The following is a 24,686-nucleotide window of genomic DNA, read 5'->3' as shown; positions in this document are numbered from 1 at the left end:
TATGTCTGATAATTTTAAGTAGAAATAAAAATATTAGCATAATTTTTTTGGCATCATACAGAAGCTGACAGCCTCTACTCTTTGGATCAACAGGAAGTCCTAAAGAATTTCCTTGTATTTGGGGCAAGAAGGACGGGATGGGCTTTGCCATCATTTCAAAACCGAGTAGATTAAATCAGTGTCCCTGTATGGATTTCAAGTGTCTTCCATTTGCAATTTACTTCATGTCTTCAATACTGATTCCGTTTTCACAGCTCAATATTTTCTGCATACAAGGTAATCATCAGGATAGCAGTAAACCCCGTTAGTAAACCAGCATTCTGAATAAGGAAGAATGTAAGATCTGTCTTCCTTCCCGTCACTTTCTCCCGCAGCATATCATTCATCTCTGGGAACTGAAAAAAGGGATATTTTTAGGTAAATATTGCCATCTCGTGGTAGCATGCTTAATTTAAGGCATTAAGAGCTGAATCATATTGCTGCTCTGGACTGAGTATTAGAACTAACAGAGGGTGAAGGCAGTTACAGGAGGAAGTCACCCTAATTACCCTGAAAAAACACTCCACCAAGGATGGTAAAATGAGATGGTGTTTTGCTCCTCTCTACTGTGACTTCATCTGATTGTGTCTCATGTAAATTTTCCCTTTTTGATTCCAGCAGCCTCCTAGGTTCCAACTGTTGGTCCATGTGATGCTAGGAGCGGCTGCCCTTGTACTGCTAAAGGTTGTGTTCTTCCTTCACTGGTGTAAACAGAGAAATCCTTGTTTAGGAAACAGAAGATTAGGATTCCTCTGCTTTATCTAAAGGCAAATAGAGTGAAGATGAAAACACAGACAAACCCTCAGAAATCAGAAACCTTTTACATGTGGAATGTCTGGTGGGCTCGTGAGGTCAATCAAGGAAGAGGAGGAAGATGACTGGTGTGAAAGTGGTGGTAACACATGCCATATGACATTAGAGTGCAGTGAAGGGATTCTCCATTCCATAACATACATCTTAATGGGTAGCACAAGAGCAAAGGGTGACTGATCTGCTGCTACTGCAGAAGCAAAGACACTTCCTCTGGAGCCAGTGGAGGTGATGGCAGAAGAGCACAGGCATGAAGTTCCCTGCGTGGGATGATTCAGGGTATGTGTTTGCTGCAGGTAAAGCCATCTAGAGTGGCTTTTGAGAAATAAGCCTTAAAGTATTCTCCTGTTCTGTCAAGAGTAGTATATACAAGGATAGAATACAAGGAAGACAGTTTATTTCAGCCCTAGTTAGGAAGCCTTCAGGCTGGGTGACTCCAAAACTGTGTCTTTCTTTGATTTCACAACAAAAACAGCCATTGAAGGTAAATCAATCCTTGAAGAACAGGCTAAGGTTAGCAGGAAGTGCCCAAACCTTCCCAGAAATTGTTCCAGAGCTCTGTCATACTCTTGCACAAGAGTGCAAAACCAGATTAACTTCATGCCGTACAGCAAGGCTCATGTGTGCACACACCTCTGTGTACATTCCCACCTGCCCACAGCCTCCCCACACAGTGATCCTATTGGGAGAGGTTGGACTATGCCACTACAGGAAGAAAAAAGAACAGCAACAAGAAAAGGAGGAAGGCATGACATTCCAATTAATCCTACCTGCTTCTGGACAAGCAAACCAGAAGTGTGTGAAAACCGTAAGAAAGTGGAAAGCCAGATCTCTGTACAGAGCACTTCAATACCCTATTTCAGACTTTTCAAGGGGAAGAAAAATTCAGATAGGTAACTGATACAATCCAAAAACCTATAAAAAGAAAGAGAGGAAAGAGACAGGGAGAGAGGCAGATAGAGAGGAATAGAGAGAACAGAAAAACAGATAGAAAGAAAAGAATGTTACCTACTTTGATGGATCTAATAACAAATTTGAGGCACTATAAATTCATGCCATGAATTTTACACGTCACAGTTCAGTACATTACTATTCATTATATGACTAAAGCTAAACGAAAAGCATTAGCAATTAAGGTACTGCAAACTTATAAAATAAACTACTTATATTGTTTATAACTCTAACAACATATTAAAGCCTATACTATTACCTAAGCTGTAACAGTATTTAATGAAATAGTCACTATAAATACATGACAGTTCTTAAATGCACATAGAACCAAACTGGGGTCTCAAATCTTTTCAGATTCAGGCCTCACTCTTCCAGTTCTGCACTCAAATGGATTCTCATGTGGCAGATGTAAACACCTTGGCACCTGTTGCATCTGTTCCTACAACACTGAACTAAACATAATAAAACTCAAGACTCTTGAAAGACCTCTCTCATTTTGAGACAAAACATCATCATAAAAGGAAATTTTGGAATATTGCTAAGTGCCTGTGAATCCAGATTTTTTTCCCCAACGTCTAAATATGATCCAGATTTTAGCACAATTTCTTTTCCTTATATCTTCTAGCACACTTTGAAAAATAAATGATAGACAGACTATTTTGAATAGAGCTCAGCAAGGTTTGTTTTTTTTTCTGAACCATGAAAATGAGGCTGGCACTCTTGAATTTAAACCAGGATAGAATTTAAATCAGGTTTTTCACTATCATGGTAGTTACACAACACCTTTCATTCAACTCAAAACTTCATGCTGTTTACATTTCTTTTTGCTTTTTTTTCACAACATGGCTTAAATAGACAAATGAACCTTTTAAAAATAATAAGGTGAAATACTCCAACACTTTAAAATGCTGAAACAAAGTGTTTATACACTTTTTACTCTTCGATTAAACCAGGCCAAATTCATGAAAAATTTGTCTCTGTCTAAAACCCCTTCTCAATAATAATGTGATGAGGTGAAAGGCTTTAGTGTTTCATGAATAAACATAATTATCTGTGCACCTCCCTTAAGGGTTAAAGTGATGATACTTTTATTTTTATTATTATTATTATTATTATTATTATTACTCACTGGCATGAGAGGGAGAAAATACTAAATTCTACTGCAGAGGCTTAGTGGAGTATTTAGTTTTTTGTGGAGAAATAAATAACTTAAAATGAAATTATATCTCACCATATCTGCCAGAGAGATGTACAGGAACATTCCACCAGCTATAGCAAAGATGATGTTAGGAGCAAAGTTGTTGCCTACTAATATTCCAAAGGCCAACCCAACGTAACAAGAACACGCAGATAGGAAATTGAAAAACAGAGCCTGCCGAGTACTCATTCCTGCATTCAGCAAGATGACAAAATCCCCTAAAAGAATAAAAAAAGAAAAAACCATCTTCATAAAACGATACTGTGGTTATTTTTTGATTCCAAAGGAAGTCTGAAGAAAACATATGATTTGTATACACATTATAGCCAACCCTGTGTTTTCCTTCGTTCAAGTACGTGATGAGGATTTCCCTTCAATACTAAGGAAACTGAACTATTTTAAACAAATAGTGATGCAAGATTGAGGTAAGAGCACAGGAACTTAAAACTACCTATGATCATTTTTTTGGTTTAAAAATTAGTTTATACAACACGATACGCATCATATATTAACAGGATAATTAATACCTCTCCAATATACAGCCCCAGCTTCCATTCACCTGCATTTGGGAACTTCCTGTGCCAGATGTGGATTTTGGTGCTTAGGAACTTTTCGATGAATACTTTTTCCACTAATTTGTCTAAACTTTTTTTCAACCTCTGCCAACTTTATGCCAGCATGACCACCTACAACAGTGATTTCCACAGCAAACAACATGTGCAATGAAGTTCCTTACCCAGTTCATGAGGAAACTCTTCACACAAGATGGCTATGGAGGTGCTAAGCCCTTGAAGCAGAGACAAAGTGAAAGAAGCCCCAATAGCCAAGCCATCTATGAAATTATGTACAGCATCACTCAGTGTCACCATCCAAGCAATGGTCCCAATCTTTGACAGTGGAGGCCCCTTAAGACACTTGCATAAGCTGCTTTGGATGGCTTCTTCCTGAAAAAAAATACAATAAAACAATTACACAAAACACTGTGAAGAAGCCAATGAATCACGCTTCTGTCTTTAAATGAGTGCCAAGTATAAACTAAAGCACTACTGCATATGGAGACCAAATTGCTTGGTCCAAGAAGCAAATGGCACAGCAGCAGCACCAAATGTTTTCTGTTTCAACAAGGTAACATGTAGGGCCCAATCGCCCTTCTAACTGCAAAGTGTCACCTGGATGCCCTTCAGCTGAGACAGGAAGCAGTTAAGGCTGCAGGGGTCTGAATGTCTCTCTGGAGTCTCTGTCAGATAAACACAGTCCCAAGCCTCCTCTGCCACCTCTATATAAGCATGTATAGTCAGAGGGATCTGATCTCAGTGACTGGCGGCATCTGTATTTAAAACAACTGGCAAGAATTCTATCTATGTGATATATAGAATGTGTTTATACTGTAGAATGTGTCTACAGTATAGACAAATTCAGATATTCCATAAAATTTATTTCTAATTCTGGGCCATGATAATCAAGTCCAGCTATTCAAATTAGCTTCTACAAAGTGAATGTTTAATACAAACATTGGTGGCTAATTTTGACTGCACAATTAAAGGCTCAGAGCGCAAAATCAACAGGCAAATATAAAACTGCAGTGCACATACACTCAAGGGATCTCACTAATTCTTCCAAGAAAAGGAAGCAATTTATACATGCATTGCCAAGAAATGAAAAACCTGAAGCACATAAGAGAAACTGCCATTTTAACTGGGAACACAAACAGACCTCCCCTAAAAGTTCCTGGTGATCCATTTGATAAATTTCTGTACACACACACTCTACTTATAGAATATTTGCACGCATTATAATATTTCTCCCATTAAAAAAAAAAATTACTTATAAAGCATTAACTAGTGCTTACTTACTGGAATACATAAGCAGTAATATATACATCTGTGTGCCCACAGACAAAGGTATCACAGAGTAGGTAAGGTTGGAAGGGACCGCAGTGGCTCATCTGGTCCGACCTCCCTGCTCAAGCAGGGTCATCCTAGAGCACATGGCACGGGATTGCATCCAGATGGTTCTTGAATATCTCCAGTGACGGAGACTCCACAGCCACTCTGGGCAACCTGTTCCAGTGCCTGGCCACCTGCACAGTAAAGTTCTTCCTCATGTTCAGGTGGAACTTTCTGTGCATCAGTTTCTGCCCATTCCCTCATGTCCCAGTGCTTGGCACCACTGAGAAGAGCTTGGTTCTGTCCTCTTTGCACCCTCCCTTCAAAGGCTTATAAACATTGAGGTTCCCTCTCTGTTGTCTGCTCTCGAGGCTGAACAGGCCCAGCTCCCTCAGCCTTTCCTCGTAAGAGATGCTCCAGTCCCCTCATCGCCCCTTTTGGCCTCTGCTGGACCTGCCCCAGGAGCTCCATGTCTCTCTTGTGCTGAGGAGCCCAGAACTGGACACAGCATTCCAGATGTGCCCCACCAGGGCTGAGTAGAGGGGCAGGATCACCTCCCTCAACCTGCTGGCAATGCTCTTCCTATTGCACCTCAGGATACCATTGGCCTTCTTGGCCAAAAGGGCAGTGCTGGTTCCTGGACAGCTTGTTGTCCACCAGGACATCCAGGTCTTTCTCTGCAGAGCTGCTCTCCAACAGATCAGCCCCAGCCTGTGGTGGTGCTGGGGTTATTCTCCTCCAAATACAGGACCCTGCATTTGCCTTTGTTGAATTTCAGATGCTTTTTCTCTGCTCATCTCTCTAACTTGTCAAGGCCCTTCTGAAGGGCTGCACAGCTCTTTGGGGTATTGGCCACTCCTCATAGATTTGTGTCATCAGTGAAATTGCTGAGGAGGCATCTGTCCCTTCATCCAAGTCCCTGATGGATAGGTAAAACAATACAATATTGAACCTTGGGGGACACCTTTAGTGACAGGCCTCCAATTACACCCTGACCCACTGAGATCTGCCATTCAGCCAGTTTTCAACACACCTCACTGTCCACTCATCCAATCCACCTTCCTGAGTTTGCCTGTGAGGATGCTGTGAGAGACAGTGTCAAAAGCATTGTTTAAGTTAAGGCAGGCAATATGTACTGCTCTCCCCTCAACCACACACTTCAAAGTAGAATTATATAGAGGAACACCTCTTTGTTCTTATGAGAAGGCCAAAGAGTATTCCAAGAAATTTTCTTTAGTTATTAAAAACAACACTGCAAATTGTTTTAGTTTTGCCATATGCAAAGGCTACCAGGCAACTGAATTTTGAACTTCAAGGAAATAAAATGATTAATAAATTCTTGCAAAATCTTTAATGACAGAGCTACAAGGTCTGTCTCATGATTTGCTCACGGGACTCTTATCTGACTACATTCTTGTATGTAGGAGCTGCCCTGGGACAGGAAAAAAGTTCAGGTCAGGAATTTCTGAGTCAGGTGCTGATTGCACTGCCTGGAACCAGTAGATAATAAAGCCTTGGTTGAGTAGTGCCAAAACTGCCAAAAAGCAGCTCCTATTCAGTCCACAGGAAGTTCTGAAATTATACTTCTATGAGGCAAAAATGAGCAGTGGTATCAAAAAGTCAGGAATTTCTCTGCTGGCTCAAACACATAGGTTTTAGACTTGTGCTACACGCTTGCCTTTAGTTTTTGAAGGCTTTCCTCTCAACATTTCCTCTAACACAAGCAGTGCCAGTCATATTTTTGAGATTATTAATTTGTACCAGTACTATTTCCATTTGAGATAGGATCACTTGTGAGTAACAGACCTGTCTCTTAATCCACAAAGACAAGCTGAACGTCACTTTATGAAAGAAGTATTACAAAGCTAGTCACACAAAATACATAAGTATAAGAAAACCCAAATACAAATAGCAAAGCTCTTCCACCAATTCATCCAGCTTCCTGAGCTAAAGATCTGTTCCGTATTTTCTTCTGTTCCCTGGTGACCATCCTTCCAGCTGACTGCAAAGTGGAGGAGGCATTGTTGTGTAGATCATCCTGATTTCTGCCTAAAGCACATCATCTTTCTTGGACATGTTTCTAGCTTCCCTGAGGACAGGGAATTTGATATAATGCACAAATTTTCATTTTAAAGAATTCATCCACTTCTTTTCCACCAAAAAGAACATTTCAAGTAATTGCAATTAATTTAGGGTACCAGAATTGATTTACTTCTAAAAATTACTTTCTTGATCCAAACTTTCAAAATGCAGAAACAGTTTCTGAGAGGCTTCTGTAATATATATATATATATATATATATTTACTGTGTAGTTCTGAAGTATCAAAATTCTTGCATGTAATCCATTCTAGACAATGTCTTGACAACTTCTCTAAATTATATAAAGTACAATGAAATTGCTTTTCTGGATTTACATTCTGAACTTTGCTAGATCATGTATCCAGTAGATGAATGAGTAACACATATTCTTCATGTTTAAGATAAGGCACACTACTGACAAAAATACCCTACAAATACATAGGATTTCAAAGCAAAAAATTAACAATGTCTGTCTCTGCTGGACTATTTCCACTTTCCCATAGTAGTTTAGCAGACATCACAAAAGAAATGCCAGCTAAGGAGCTCTCTAATACCCAGCTAGACTATCAGGTTTAATTTTTATTAATTATTAGTGCAATTCTACCTCATTTGTATCTCCACAGTTTATGGTAAACCAAAGATGTCTTTGGTATTTTTGCTCTTCTAAACACAAAGGGTTTTTTTAATAGTAATGTCCTCTCTTTTGTTCCCAAACTTAAGAAATTATACAGAGACTCTTATTTTATCCTGCGATATCTCAGATTACTATTGCTATTTCCAATGCGTCTCTGATTCCCTCAGACATGAACCTGACATGTCCTCTGGAAGTGCCCACAGGACCAAGAAGGAATCCTGACACTGCCTCCAGGCAATAAAGAAAGGCACTGTAAAGTTTTGTTATGCAGCTCTAACAATGTGCACTCAAGAACACAGACGTTTCAGCAATTTGTCTCTGAAATAACTTTCCTTCAAAGTTTCTGTTGTCAAGACATATTTCAATGCATAGTAGATACAAACTTTGGGTAGAGCACAAAGGTTTCCAAGGTTGCAGTTACTGCTGCAAGTGAAAACAGAAAGTGGGAGACTAATTAAACATTTACTCTGGCAGTCAATCTCTTTTTGCATTAAAGGAGAGAATACAGCTAGATCCCCATGGCTGAAAAGTTACCACACCTTGGCATAATCAGGCTTCAAACTCCCTCCTCAAAGCTTTCATTTTGATTTCTGACTACACTGTATTTGCCCTCTTTAACAAGCTGTCAATTATGAGGACACATTAAAATTCTCTTGGATACACATTAGCTTATGCCAAATGGTTTTGTCTTAAATACTACATTCTTGTAAAGTTGAATGAACCTACCCTCGTGTCATTACCCTAACTGCTCCAAAGCACCTCAGCTACATTGGCCCTCCCCTGACCAGGCCCCTTCAAACCTCACTGGAGGAGAACAAGAGTAACAATGGCTTTTTTGTTGCTACCCACAATATCATAGAATTGTTAGGTTGGACCTCTGAGATCATCGAGTCCAACCATTAACCTAACACTACCAAGTCCACCACTAATCCATACTCCTAAGCAACACTTCTATGCACCTTTTAATCACCTCCAGAGATGCTGATTCCACCACTTCCCTGGGCAGTCTGTTCCAATGCTTGACAACCCTTTCTGTGAAGAACTTTTTCCTAATATCCAATCTAAACCTCCCCTGGCACAACTTGAGGCTGTTTCCTCTTGTCCTGTTACTTGTCATTGGAGAGAAGATACCAACCCCCACCTGGTTACACCCTTCTTTCAGGCACTTGCAGAGAGTGATAAGGTACCCCCAAGCCTCTTTTACTCCAGGCTAAACAATCCCAGCTCCCTCAGCTGCTCCTCACAGGACTTGTGCTCCAGTTCCTTCACCAGCTTTGTTGCCCTACTTTGGACATGCTCCAGCACCTCAAAGTCTTTGTTGTAGTGAGGGACCCAAAACTGAACACAGGATTCGAGGTGCAGCCTCAGGAATGATCACTTCCCCAGTCCTGCTGGCTGCACTGTTTCCATGCAGAGCAGGATGGCACTGGCCTGGGCTCATGTTCAGCCACAGGTTATCTGACACCAAAATTTCCCTGAACCCAGCCTTGGCTCCAGAGTGGCTTTTACCCTGTTACTTTCAAGAGGATTTAGTACAACATATTCTCTTCCTAGATTTTCAGAAATGGAGGAAGTGAGAGTGAAAGGTGTGAAATTTCGTAAGAACAGTTAAGTAGAAGAGAAGAATCTTTGTCAAATTTTAAGCTCTTAAAGTCAAGGCTGCATGTAAAAGGAGATGTGAGGGTATTCCAGAAAGGATCTTGGGGTGACCTGCAATACTTCATGATCATGAGCACCACATCTAAACTAGCTGCTAGAAATGAATACTACATAGTTACATTTTAATACTGTAATACATGGTATGATTTTTTAATGTTTGCACCATGTATAAGCAGATGCCTAGCCAAAATGTAATACTGGAATAGGTCCAGATAAAACTTCTGGAACAGAGCACACCAAAACAACATCCATACCACTGGAGCTGACTGTCTCCGCAGAGAGCAGAGGGTTCTTTTATTTGTTTTATAAATCTACAAAATACAACTTACAGACACTCATAATACTAATTCCCTCCTGGTGCCCATGAAATTTTAATAATTAAGTATGTTTCTTCTAGTTTTTAAGATGTCCATTATCCACCACACTTCACAACATTTCTATAATAAGGACGAGTACAATTTTGGTGCTTTAACTGTGTGCATCAAATGCCCTGTGAGCCTGCAGGGTCAATGCAGAGCTCCCAAATTTTCTCCTCGTTGTTAGGGACTGCCTCTGGCTTTCTCTCCTGTTTGCTCCTCTCTGCTCCCCACAACCAATTTATGGGCTTATAAACATGGATGGCAAACCAAAAATCTCTACTATGAAAAAGTCTGCCTTAAGATATCCGAGATTTTTTTGTATGTGTTTTTAACTTTTTTTAATAAGGGACAATACTGCTCCTCCCTGCATAGTACTGCTCCTCTCTGCACATAGACAAAGACTAAAGAAGCACAAAACATTCTCTTCCTAAATCCATTTTCTTCTCAGACAGAAGGAAATTGTATTTGCAGTATGAAAACAAACACAAAGAAATACAGAGAAAAAAATCTGAAAGATAATAATACTTAAACCAGGAGGAGTGGCTTCTGCCTCAACATATGACCTCCATGATTCCCACAGTATCCAAATACACTGAGTTATCACAAGCAGTGCTCACAATATACTGCATTAAAGTCACTGTACCAGTTTTTGTCTTTAACCATTCATTCAGAGGAATCAGGTTCTCACACTTAACAGCTTTATGTATTCAGGAACAAAATACAGATCATTTTGCATGATCAACATTATTGCAACAGTGAAACACACTATCACTCTTTAAGCAAAACAGCAACAACAACAAAAGCAAAATTAACCAAATTGTCTGATTTAATACATCTCTCTCTCCAACCCATCCCAACACTGATATAACATAGCCCTTTCTGTTGGCTACAAATTGAATGCATCATTCAGCTTTTTAAAGCTTGGCCCAAACCCCTCTATTTTTTTCATATGGTTCAACCAAATTATAAGATGTAAGTTTACAAAAACTTGACAAAAGCAATAAAAATTCATATTCGCTCTCCCCTCAGATATGCCTATATAATTGGCAGAGATAAAATAAACAGACACAATTTTCATACCTGTGCTGAGACCACACTGATGCTGTCAAAACCAAGATTTCCATTGGTCTCTATGACAGCTGAATTTGCATAACATGTGCCCCCATTGCTGGATGATGGTGGTTTGGGTGGGTTAGTCTTATCCTGAGAATGATTCTCTTCTCCATTTTCAAAGTAATTATGGCCAGTCTAGGTGACAAATAAATAAACAGGTAGCTAATTAAAACAAAAGCAAAATAGCAAACATAAGAAAATAAAGACAAAAAGGAAAAAGCAGGGGGAGATCATATTCATGCTGCCTTGCTTTCAACACCAAGTGATTGCTGAAATGAGAAGCATTGAACATTTAATTTTTTTAATGAACTCCAAACATATCTATGTTCCTAACTTATCTCTTACTTTTAGCTAATCAAAATACATGGGAGACTTTTGATTTTTATACCTTTATGTAGAGCCTCCCAAGCCAACCTGACCACAAGTGACCAGTGTTTGCTGGTTATTCATGGTTGCTCGTCAAATAGAGCTTATTAGCCTTTGTCAACTGTTTACATAAGTAAAAACAAATGCATTTTTCTATTTTTATCTATTACAAATAAGCGACAGTTGATCATCATAATTTTCAGTATCAGCAAGACTTTGGGGGGAGGAAACTTAAGAGAGGTTAGAGTAGGAAGACAGGGCAGTTTCCTTTCACAAGTAATAAGCAGGGAGGATCAAAATTTTTGAGGCACCCTTCTCTGAGACAAATTCAGCCTCACTCATGTGAGCACGCAGAAGACAAGTACTCTGACACAGCTAGAAAGAAGAGCCCTGGGCAATAGGAGACAACTGCAGTGTTCACTGAATCAGGTCTGTGTACCAGGGCATGGGGAAACACAGAGCTGAAGTTACTGAAGGTCAGAGTCAGGCCCTCTCAGCAGAGCTGCACTTTGCAGATGACCAAGAAGGTGTATGTGTCACACTGATTTCTCCAGCCCAAAGGGGAGCTCCACGGGCAGACTTCATTCTCTCCACCTCTTACGTATTTCCATGATTTTCTGATGTGTTTAATTACCACAGCAACAATGTGGCTGTTGAGATCAATTGGAGCGTATACCAGTGAGAGCAGACCACACTCACGGCTGGATTCCATTCCCAGAGCTGCTTGTGACTCCCTCAAAAAAGTGAGATTTCTTCCCCTATTCATATGGATTTTAAACAGATATATCAGAACACAGAGTAAGGCTGAATTCCTCAGATAAAATAGAAAAAACCCCACACATTTTATTCACCCAGCAAGTATCTCACAAAATATGACAGGTGCTTTAAGGCAAGGCTCATTCAGTTAGTGATAGGTTTCATTACCTGGTTATAGAGCTTTAGTATCACCTTAAGAATCCTTTCCACAAAGAAGAGAATATAGAATCCGCCAAACACAGCAACTGCTTTCTCAACGTAGTTATCTACTTTTGGGTCAAACCCAAATGCCTAACAGTGAAGAAAAAAGCAATGCAAATTAGTCTGTAATCTTAGTACATTTCCAGAAAGACAAACAAATGTCACACCACACAGATACCCCTATATTATAAAAACTGCCTCTATACCAACCATCGGTTTCCAGGAGATGAAATAGTGAAAGATCCTGATCTTGTTACATTTTTTAAACTTGGATGAAATGTTAACGGTGTAGCCTATTAAAGCTCACTGCAATTTTATCAAATGTATTTCTCTTTCTGTCTAGAGGCCGAATAGCCCTTGGTCCTTTTCCCAATGAACAACAAGACATGGATCTTGATGGCTCTGACACATTCCAGAGAGGGATCATAACTAATGGCACTGAAACCCACACAAGACTCTTTGGAGACTGCAACCCACACACAGAACCCCACTCCTGCATGATTTTAAAATGAATACACTTTAGAAACTAGTATGCAAACCAAATAATGATTTCCCTTGCTTACCTCTGGAATGAGCTGGAAAATTGCATTAGAAAAGAGAGTACCAATGGCCAAGCCCACAAAGTAAGTTAAAACCTTGGGGAAATATGACTTCTTTAAGAGAGGAGTTAAAATCAATCCCAGAAGTGATGCCAAGTTAATGATAGTCACAGCCAGGAACCCAAATCCCCAAACTGTGGATAAACAAAGAGAAACACAAAATATTTTAGTATAACACCCACTTCAGTCTGCTTGTGATTTCTCTAATCACTAAATTGGCATGGAACTGGTAAAAGAGTGGTTCCTTTGTTGAAATTAAAACTCACAAATACAAAATTCTTAAAATGCATAGGCAGTTAAGATGCATACCTGCAGAAAGGAAATATCTGAAAACACTTTCTGGGACAACCATATTAAAAATGGAAACCGTGCTAGTAGAATACATGGGCTGGCCTGTCTGCTGCTAATAAAAATGAGGTCTCTGTACAGTCGGTGAAGAGTAAAAATTAAGGATTAGGCCGCTAGTTGAAGCAGCTATAGCACAGAGAAAAGGCAAAGCTTCTTTCTAGTCCCAGAGTCAGATCCAATTGCCATTTACTTCTAAGAAAGTAGAATGACAAAAAGACTGTTTGTCTTGGCTGTACTAGATATAAGAATCCTTCCTGAAAAAGGATGACTCCTTCAAATCACCCTGAGGAGGTATCTCAGTTCCTCACACTCCTCCCTCCTCCTCTCATTCAAAGAAGTTCTGCTGGCTGAAAATGCTGCCCATCACTGTTTATCAACAGGTGAGGTGATAGATAGCTGATAGTTGAGACAATTATAATAGAGAAATGAAAGTGCATAAAAAAAGAGGTTCCAGGTTCAAAAAGAAGGATATGTGATTTAAGTACACAATGGGGAAAACCTTTCCTAAGAAGCAGTAAATGCCCCAGGGTTCAGCATAATTTTATTTCCTTCACCATAAGCATAATCTCAGATATTTAGTGTTCAGGCACCAGGACTTGTACAAATCCATACCATAATTATTCTGGAGCCTGAACTTTAGGTTGGAGAGGTGTGGTGTGGTTGTTGTTGTTGTTGCTCATAAGCATTTACAAAGTTGTGCCTCTATGGACAACTTTTTCCTGGTGACATCTCAAATCCCTGTGAGTACACAGAAAAACTTCAAAAGTTGTACTAAAGGGGCCTACAAGGGTGCCTCAAGTGATGCCACAGAACTACAAAGTAATCCACACAGACAGAGGGTTTGTCTTTCAAAATTAACCACAAATAATAATCAATGCCAACACAGTGCTGCCTAGATGAGACCAGTTTCGTATAACCCAGAAAGCTGCATCATTATAAGCTTGTATGTATGTAAAGAAGTTACCATAAATTCCTCTCTGCAGAGCAGAAACCAACAGACCAGATTATGATCTGATACTACTTTCTGGAACACAACTGGCAAACACACCAAACTAGATTCCTCACCTGCAACTGAGGTGGCCCTACTCAGTACAGTGTCACAATGTTTTTATAAAATGAATTTAATATTATGTCAATAACAGAAAGCATTACAAACATTCAAAGCAGTTGCAGATGTATCAATGCCAATTACAACATTAATTTGCCAATTTTGAGAGAGCTACACAGGGAGAGGGAAAAACACTAAACTAGATATGGGTAGGTTCACTGAGCTACATAGACTAATTTTTATTAAACTAAATTACAATTAAGCTCGTGACTATATTTTTGAAATCAAATTTATAATAAATGGGCTTCCAATGTCATCATGAGTCAGAACACTGCCTACAGTTTGGGATTACTACAGAAGCACAAGAGTCTTTTAGTTTAGTGCATGGACATCTACACATATTCTGAGCAAAAATGTACATTTTAAACTGAGTTGACAAAATTCCAAGACAACCAATGTTGCCAAAGTTCCTGCATTAAGGACTGTATTTCACAATATCATGTATGCACTGCTGCCTTTAAATGGTTTTATTCATTAGGACTCCATGCACACTAGTCTTTTCATGAGTCCACGTGTCTCAGAAAGCTGGTTGGTCTGACTTTATGTACCAGAGCAGGGCACTCGGACGCAGCATTACTTCTTCCCCTGAGACTGATGGCTCAGTCAATTTTTGCCAACTCCCATTATTCTTTCTGTCTCTAAACTGGAGCCCCAATAAAGAGACAGCCAAGATACCCAAAGGCACAAGAAATCCAAAAAGTAAAACTGCAGGTGCGCAGGTAAGATGCAGATTTCTTGTGCTGCTACCAAGGGAGGGGCAGGGATAAAGCTGCCTTGCTTATCTGGCTACTGGACATTGCTTCTGAGCTGGCCAGATAAAAGAAAAACAAGAGGGATGGTCTAAATAGCTTAGGAGGTTAACTGGAGGTCAAGGATTCCATGTACAACCTAAAAAAAAAAAGAGAACAACAGCCCCAGCTCTCCAATGCAGATATTATGGCCTTCTTGGCAATATGTGTCTCTATATGATACAAGCAATCTAGAACAGTCGTGCTAAATTGGTGCCATGGTTTCAGTGATTACTCAATTAGAATTCTAATCTTTCACTGACACAGCAAGGTGCTATGTTTTAGGAATGATCTCTAATTCTTATTAAAGATGATCACCTATATTAATCAGAATGTTATTAATACCAGTATTTCAAAAGTTATGAAAAACACTTCTGTATCTCTTCTTACAAATACTGACACCCTAACTTTTAACATTAATTCAACTGACTCCCTTGGAACAGTAAATTTATTTGGAATACTGACTCAAATAAACAAGTCATTATACATTTGATCCTTATTAGTGCAACAAGGGATTTCTTTAATCAGATAAATCTTCCCTGTCCAATGCTTTTTACTGCACTGTACAGTTCTGTGCACAATAAATACAGAAATAATAGTGAGAAATAGAAGAAGAAAGAAGATTAAGGCTACTTACCATGTAATGATCTTCCTTATGGAGGAGTAATCACAGATGACATGAAAGTAGGAGTCAGAATTTGGAAGGAATATGAGTATTTTTCCTCAGCAAATCAGTTACTGGCTTACCTGACAGTCCCCCTGCAAATAACTCCACACAAATGCAGCCCAAGTAATTTTACCTTGACCTGCCTCCACATACACAGATTCCACTAAGTCTCATTTCCCACTGCAAATCATCTGGACGAACTTCCCTTCTGTACTCCCATCTTCTGTCCTATTAACCAGCTATTAGTGAGAGTCCTTATGTTTCAAGACACAAACCATTATCCAAACAAAATGAGTCAGAAAGGCTCTTCCTTAAGTGGGCAAAATATTCCATAACTTGCCAGTCAGTTCTTTTACCTTTCTTACAGCATTTTAAACAGATCACTGTCAAGAGATACCAATTTTGTTTGGATAGCCTGCTGACCTAAAACAGCAGTTTATGTTCCCACTTTGGAACCATATCCTCCAAAACAAGACACTCCTGTTATTTACAGATAAATGCTTACTATTCCTCTAAGAAAGCCCCACTCCAGTTGCAGCATTAATGCAAGTAATAGTAACTAACCTTGAAAAGAATGTGGTTTAGATGTGTCCACGAAGATTTCCTGATGATCACAGGGGTGAAAAATTAGCTGTTGCAAAACAGCAGGACATATTGTAGAGAAGCTGGAATTTGATACTTGACTGTTGTTCGGTATCCCATGCAAAGAAAAGATTTCTTCACTAGTCAAGCACTGAAACAAAAAGGGGTTTTGACTACTTAATACATTAATGCAAACCAAAATATTAAGACCTACAGCAAGAAATTCAAGAGTTACAACATGGAAATACTGTAATGCATTTTCAGGGAAGTCTACACAGCATACATTGTGCATGAAAATAGTATGACTGCTTGATGTGAAGCAGAAGTTATTCAAAGTACCTTAAGTAAGACAAATCACAAATCAGTTGTGAACCACTTTTTTAGAAGACATTTGCAGATCTTTAGCCCTATGAACTCAGACAGTTAAACCTCACAATATATTTGGAAAAATAGCTCCACAGTACTTAAAACCTCATGTAATTACAAAATGAATTAAATTTAAGAGCAGACTAGATACAGTTAAAATCTCCATGACAGAGTATGCCAGAAAATGATTGGTAATTTAGTGACAGCTTATTCATACAATTGACCACTTCTACTTTACAACAATGCTTCTTATTTATCTCCCCAAATTAACTCCTTAAAAATGGTCTAAAGCTAGATATTTTTCATTCAGCTTACAGAAGTAACTCTTAAAGGCAAACATTGTCTTGTAAAACCATGAGATAAATTCCCAGTTGGGATCTTCACTTTGCCTTTAGCTCAGGATATAACAGTGTCTGATGGGTCAACAATAAATGTACTTGGCAGTGCTAAACCAGGCCAGGGGCAAGGCAAGGCTGGTTCCTCTGTGATTTTCACCCAAAAAGATAAAATCCAAACCATGAAATATCATAAAATACACATCTACAGAAAAATTGAGTGTCTTTATGTGAAATGTTTCAAACTGCTGAAATCCTTCATCTAACACTTTCTGTTCATTTACATTCTTTATGTCCTACAATGATAAGGGAAAGTGTTCTTTTTTGGGGTGTAAACAAAAGTTTTGTGCAGTTATTGCTGCACAACAAACACATACTAAGGTTGAGTCTCAGGACCAAAAAAATCAAATGTTTTCTTCTATTTGAGACATCAATTACAGCATAACTCTCCCTGTAGCAAATCTCAGTGTGGTTGCAAGCAGAGAGCGCTGGAAGCCTTAGCAAAATAAACACAAATGGTAACTCCCTGCTCTTCTCAGTTTTGCTAGCCTTCAGACTCCACAGCACCTCTCCAATAATTCAACATTATTATTTATAAGGCAATTTCCTCCTAGAGATAAGCCAGAGCTATTGTAAGTCATTTATTTTATCAGAGCTGCTTCCGCTCCTGTTAATAAGTATTTTTGTTACTGCCCAAAAGGTGAAAGGCATGCACTCATCACCTGAATGCGACTTTTTGATTGACTGGAGGAAGAGAATATGCAGGCTCATTCAAGCAACTTCAGCTAAATTACATCCAGAATGTTTCTGTCCTTCCTCTTTAAAGACCCAGTCTAGCAGAGCACTCAAGCACATGCTTTAACTTAAACATAAGTACAAATTTTGTTAAGGCCATGAGACTCTGAAGACTTAAATATACAGAAGCAAAGTGCATATAATTTCATCTTTCAATGTCAATGCTAATGTCAAAGAAGTCTCACAAATAAAATAAATATAGCTTATAACAGAAGATGGTTTTTTTGCTTTAAAACAATGTTGCTCCATTTAATCTACGTGAAAGTAGTGAATAAAGAAATCATCACTGAAGATGCAGTCTTTAACAGGCCAATACACAAACCTGTGGAGCTTTCTAAACTGGTTACGTGCCTAATCATTTTACTATCAACTCTGCATTTTGGCATAATTCAAAATACATGGCTAATATGCCCACAGCAAAACAAGAGAAGGATAGTTGTGGTTTACAGGAACAGTTCCAGAATGGTGCTTATTACCAGCTCATAGTGCCATTTCTGGACATCTGTGGTGAAAAACAAGCCACTAAGAGCTGACAATTTACATCATAACTATCTCTAAAAGAAATCCCCTTTAACTATTTCATTCCTAAAATACAGAATAGATGAGCATTTTTAAATACCAATACATTAGAATTAACATTAGTTCACAAAAATCCAGACAATGTTGTAGGGAGGAAAACAGATTATGGAGAGAAAATAAATCAGACACAGCATAAATTAATAAACTTGACACTTGTAACTTTGCCTACACACAAACATGGAAGTGACAAATACCATCAGAGAAGAGTTCTTTCATGTGAAATTGAGAAACAGCATTGTATTTAATTACTATTATTATTTTGATCAGGGACAAACCCAGAGGATAATGATTCTTATAAATGATTCATTGTTATAAGTCACCTCATACTGTCAGTAAACTCCTACATACATCCAAGAGCTAAAAGGCAAGCTTGCATGAGTTCACAAGCACAATTAAAGGATTAATTAATAGACTGAGTCTACTGGAAGCCTTGGACTGGAGCAATGCATGTTTGCACACTGCAAAACTCTGCATTTATCTTTTCAGGACAAATAAATACATTAACACAGCCGCACTGCTGTAAAAGCATAAGGTATTTACTTTGTAAGACTGATGGATCCTCTCATCAGAAGGAAAATTTAGCCTCATGGAACAGGGGACTGAAAATGAAGTTCTGACTGAAAATGAAGTCCTGACTCTCCAAGTCTGCTCTTGTGTCTGTCCCCTGCTGTGCAGCAAGACTTATCACAGCGATTACATGAGGGGATTGGCTCTAATGTGACTGTCACCCAGTGTTTAGCAAACAATTGCAAAAAACATACAACATAACTGATCATCCCGGAATTGTTATAAAATAATTTTTAAAATGCTTTCATGAAAACTGGGGAGGACTTAAATCATGCAATTTACACAGTTACAAAATATTGAGATTTAGAAAAAATTAAACCATCAACTAGGTTATTCAAACAGATGTTTACTTTTATCCTGATAAGGCTCTTCCAAAAATGATAGACCAAAATGGGATTCCTCTAACCAGAAAAATTAGCAAAAAATGCTACAGCAATAACCGCCTTTTAAATGCATCTGTCCCTTTTCTGATCTTCTGTTGTGTTCTTATCATTGCTCCACCTGTTTTATCTGTAGCATTCCACATGTGAAGCACTAAAATACCCAACAGCATCCTGCACTGCAGTTTCTAGATGTTGCCAGATTAAATACCAGCCCAGCCCAGCCCACCCCAGGGCTGAGCACTGGGTCCCACAGTAGCAACAGCAAACAATAAATGCAGTGAATGCCTATTTAACAAGCTTTTTATTTTCCTGGTGGGTTGGGGGTTTTTTGTTTTTGTTTGTTTGTTTGTTTGTTTGTTTTGTTTGTTTGGGGGGGGTTTTGGTTTTTTTTGTTTTTTTGGTTTTTTTTAAACTTAGTCTGAGCCTGGATAAGGCAAAATAGAGACATACAGCTGTGCCTTCCTCAACTTACTAGTAAGAAAAGAAAGCATCTAATGCTGATGTGATAACACCTTTGTGTCACTTAGGACAGGTATAAACTGGATGATACAGATGATCATTCCTTCAATAAGCAGCACTCCATGAGAAAAAGTCAAAGCAGATGAAGCTGCTCAAATGCACTTGTGTGCTTCAGGGATTTCACACACCCCATGACATGTGCAAGGCACCTGTCCATGCTGGGAGCTGAAAACTGATTACAAATACTGAAATTTGCTGAAAATATTGTAGAAACAAGACACTTAGAGGGTACAACAACTAAGCCTATTTAGCATCTCACTGGCCAGGCAACATCAGGTCATGTCGTTGGATCAAGACCCTAAGCCACACTCTGTCACTCTTGTCTCCATTCTTTCAAAAGGACAAGTTGTAACTAGTGAAAAACTACCAAAAAAATCCTCAAATCAAAGAATATCCTAGCCTGGTTCTAGTCTATCTACTAAAGTTACTAGATTTTTACTCATCCTGAGATGGAAGTTAATTCTATCTGATTGTGAATATTAATAAAAATTTTAATTTAATTTTGTCCAAATATTTTGTTCAAAGAATAAAATGCATTACATTAAACCACAGTATTCAGGTATAACATCTAGACGGGCATAAATACGTATTTAAGAAAGTCAAATAAGGAAATAGGAGAATGATTTTAGCACCTACCGATTACATCAAAGCACAAATAAAAAGGTTATGTTAACAAGCTTGCTTTCCAATGCCCATTTACCTTTCATGTACTTCTTGACCAAAAATTTTGAGCAAGTCATTTAGTCCTTTGGCACACATGTGTATATATATATATATATATATACACCATACTAAAGTGAATCCAGTGATGGAAAATCGAGTGTGGTTTCATGGTTTTTATATCTTGCTAATAATGTAAAATACAGAGTGAGTAACAAACCATCATGTATTAGACTGCAATTGCTAATTTCACCCCTATCAGTAGGACTAAAACATGCAGCAATTCCACTGTAAAATGGGAAAAAACAGCACTGACCAGTATTTGTGCTTGCTCAATTACCACTTATTTCCCTGACAAGAAGTCTTCACTTACATATTAAGAAAAGGTGATAACAGAAAAATTGAAGAGCAAACAAAATATAAACACAAAATAAAAATAATTATAAAAGTGCATGATGAAAGCAAAAGAGACCAAAAGCACAAGAAATTGGTGACAGTTCAAGCCAAAATTCCAAAAGGGTGATCCAAAAAATTGGGTTTCTTTCTTCTACATAAAAAAACTAGCATCTTTACAGACATCATAGGACACAAGTTACCACAAACACCTACACAAGTATACACTCAAACACTATCATCAACAAATTAAATCATGTTTTACTCTCCCTTTTCTTTGCAAGTCAACCTGGTATCAAAGGAAAACAGAAATCAATCCATCTTCTTCTGGCTTACACACCCAGACTTTCAATCTTTGAGAAAATGGATTAACTTCTCATGGATCTTCTCATGAGATTAATAGGCTTACCAAAATTGCTGTGAACGAGACATTAAAACTAAATACTAATACTGGGATAAAATTACAGAGACTGTTCCCTCCTGCCAGGTGCTGTCCCTTACAGATCAGCTCTGCACTGAAAATTCCTTCAGGCTTGGGATGAGGAACTCTCTGAAGCGCAGGGGTATGTTATCTTGATTCAAAGAAAGGCCTGGAAGTCTTCCCACTAGCTCTGGACACAGAAGTTAAGAAATGAAAGTCTAAGATAAACCTTGTGCCCTCCTACAGTCAGACACTTCTGCAGCCTGAATGGATTCAGCCTCCTTGAGGAAGACCTGAATCACTCTCCAGAGGTATTCACTTTCCTCTGTCAAGAATCAGTAGAGCTTAGGCCTCTGATGCCTTCCAACACCCAACTTGTATTAGGCCACTTCATGTCTTCTGTCCTAACCAGCAGACACTCTGAATTATCAGCTTGTAAGCACAAAGACACACAGTGTTTAAAAACAATCACACAGGATTTACGTGGTGTGAGTACACATTTGCATGCACCACCTGCCCAAAGTCATGGACATACCTGACATCTATGAGGGCTCAAAATGCACTTGCTTTAATTGTTCAAGGTGATGGAGCAGCCACAAGGCCAATTTTAAGAAAGAAGACAATTAACTCAGCAAAATAGTATACACATTCCAGTATGATGCCCTAGATATTCTTCAACATGAATGCAATTAAAACAGGCCTGCAAAAAAAAATCTTGTTGCAGTTAAACTTCAAGTTGCTTAGGAGGAAAATGCGTTTGTAGTAATGAGAAAGAGCATTACTTCTTTTTCCCCTCTGTACCCTGTGCCAATGCCTGTGTACGAGAGCTACGTGCTTTTGCAGATGGAAAACCTGGACTGAAGAATCTACTCATTTCTCTGCCCTTTTAAAGAAAGCTGCTTTTCAGAGCCATACTCAATACTGCAAGCTTGTATTTAGCATGTGTGGCTGGGAATGTTTATGTTTGCAACACACTGAGTTGGAACAGTGTCCAATTTGTGAGATTTGAAAGTGGCAACTGCAAATATTGCTATGCTTATACTGAATACTACATTGATTTCAGGGAAGTTAAGTCCCAATTAAACCCTTCTAAAACAAGGAGAGCTTATTCAAGGTTTGTCTCCTTCACAGAACAAGCAGAAGAGCTACTACTCCATGTTTAAAAACCATTCTGAAAGCCCCTAGAGCCATCCCTCTTCTGTTTGTTAGGGATTGAAATCAAACCAGAGAAAACAGTCATTCCTGCTTTCCTTTCATTTTTGTGACTAACTTTGTGTCTCTGATTTCTGAGCATATGGAAATCTCCACCAATCTCAAAATTTCCCGTCAAGGAAATAAATTCAGTCCAGAACGGTGCAGGTAAGTGAAATTAGACTTTAAAAGTAGCAATGAGATCTGAGTTTCATATGGACACATTAAACAGAAGGAGAAGGTTTTAAAGAGAAGTAATATTTCAGTGATATCCAGTCAGTAAATTAAACATCAGTTTAAAAAGCTTTGAGTGGGTTAGTCGATGGGTGCACACTTTGCACTCAGATAAAAAATGCCAAAATTTCTGGAAAAGTTTCTTTACACAAGCAGACCTGTTTGTATAATCGAGTTTGTGCTGTCTCATGACAACTGTATTTTAACAACTCCTGAAGATTTGCTTATTCAGCTCTCGGAGGGAAACACTAGCTGGTTCTCACACACTCCTTGCTGTTGGACAGATGCTATTACCAGGAAAAGTGACAGTTTAAGAGCCGAGCAACGTGGACGGAGAGCTAATCCCGGGGCAGCCCGCGCCGCAGCATCTCCCTGAGGGACGGCAGCTTCTCCCGTGCCGCAAGCTGCTCTCACCGGCGGACCGGTACCTCCACCCGGAACCCGAACCCAGAGCCTCTACAGACATTTGCTCCCTCCCTCCCTCCCTCCCTCCTTCCCGGCTTCACCGTGAGGAATCACGGGGGCGGCGAGACTTTAGACGCTCCGGAGCTGCCCAGCCGGCCCGGCGCTCCCGCGGAGCCTGTACCTGGTTGTGGTGCAGGTGGGCGAGCGGCAGCGCCGAGCCCAGGGCCGGCGCGGCGCCCAGGCGCTGCAGCAGCGCGGAGAGCTGCCTCGCCGACAGGCTGTGGTTGGCTCCGAAGACGCGCAGCACATCGTCGGCGAAGCTCGTCGCGCTCGCAGCGCCCGGGAGCTGCCCGTCCATCCCGGCGGGACGCGGCGACTCTGGCGGATGGCGCAGCCCCGCCGCGCCGCCCTCGCCCCTGCCCACGGGCTCTGCGGGGCGGGAGCGGGGCCCGCCCGCTCGGCCCCTCCCCGGGGGGCGTAGTGGGGACACGGGGCGGGCGGCAGCGCCGCGGAGCCCCCGCGGCGGAGTCCCCGGCGGGGCGCGGTGCCGCTGCTCGGTCTCCGCCGCGCCGTCGGGCCGCTTACCGAGCGTCGCCTTAGCCCCGCCGTCCGGGGACTGAGGCAGCCGCGAGGCTCCCCGCCACCCCGGCTCACCACAGAAGGTGCCGCGGGCCTGTCCGAGATGGCTCCACGCGCGGGCAAATGGGCAGGATGCAAAATTCCCGCCTGCCACCAGCCCCGGTCCGGGTCCCGAGGGTCACACGACCATCAGGGTCATTGCCCCCGCTGCCGTTCCCAGACACAGACCCAGCCTGCCCCACCTGCCATGCAGCACCCTGCCCCACACCCTCCTGCCCTGACCCACTGAAGGCCAGAAGGGATAATGGAGGCCAAGGTCCAGGCGCAGCCAGGCACACAGGTATGGCCCCACTGCACACACCTCGCCAACACTATCTCCAGAGCCGAGGCTTCTGGACCTTGGAATGAGTCCTTCGGTTGGCAGCCAGTTAGGCAACCTACTTCTCTCAGGCCCCCTCCCTCCTACAGGTTGAGACACGGATTTTTGTCTAGTCTACCTTTTTAGGAAGGATTAATGCACAAAAAAACCATGTGATTTCATGTATGCTTTTTAACAAACAGAGAAAATTGTGGCTGGTCACATGAATATTCCTGGGGGCTATTGCTCAAGTGGTTTAGATAAAAGTGTTCATGTCACAGGACAGCAGCCCCAGCTCAGCAAAGATCTGTACTACTAAGTAATACTGTAACTGCCTTTTACAAAATTCTTACATATCCATGAAGTGAGCAGAGACGGCATGTTTTTAAAGGGCTTGGGGTTCTCATTTAGATCACTGTGGAACTGTGCTGAATCACGTGAGCGGAGACATGGTTCCAGATTCCAAATTTTCTGAAACCAGAATTTTGTACTTTCTGTGCCAAGTAGTTCAGGTAACAGCACTATGAAGGAGGCATGGTTAAAATCATACTTCACAAGCAGCAGAACTGATTTAGATAAACCCTTCACAAAAAACTTCTGTGCCACAATGCACAAAGCATCCAGCAGGAAAAAAATTGCCAGCAGCATAAGCTACTACTGGGCAGGGGGGAAGAAAGTCTACAGTGCTACAATAACATTCATTCTAATACTGAAAATCCCGTCACTGTTTCTGTATTAAAGCCTGAATAACTGATAT

The 24,686-nt window shown here is 40.2% G+C and overlaps 1 protein-coding gene across 1 annotated transcript; it reads right to left on the bottom strand.

Annotated features, from left to right (window-relative positions):
* Window positions 1-248: 248 nt before the first annotated feature.
* SLC39A8 (solute carrier family 39 member 8) lies at window positions 249-23,350 on the bottom strand (the record flags this gene model as incomplete). The annotated part of the gene is made up of 8 exons (XM_082282500.1): window positions 249-395; window positions 3,032-3,216; window positions 3,735-3,942; window positions 10,697-10,864; window positions 12,020-12,142; window positions 12,616-12,785; window positions 16,127-16,295; window positions 23,174-23,350. The coding sequence occupies 8 exons, from the start codon at window positions 23,348-23,350 to the stop codon at window positions 249-251; spliced, it is 1,347 nt and encodes a 448-aa protein (XP_082138626.1).
* Between the last annotated feature and the right edge of the window lie 1,336 nt (window positions 23,351-24,686).

This window comes from Coloeus monedula (assembly GCF_965178545.1).
Source record: "Coloeus monedula genome assembly, chromosome: 5".
Taxonomy (NCBI): Eukaryota; Metazoa; Chordata; class Aves; order Passeriformes; family Corvidae; genus Coloeus; species Coloeus monedula.
Note: the sequence above shows the minus strand (reverse complement) of the source record. Positions and strands in the feature narration are given on the sequence as shown.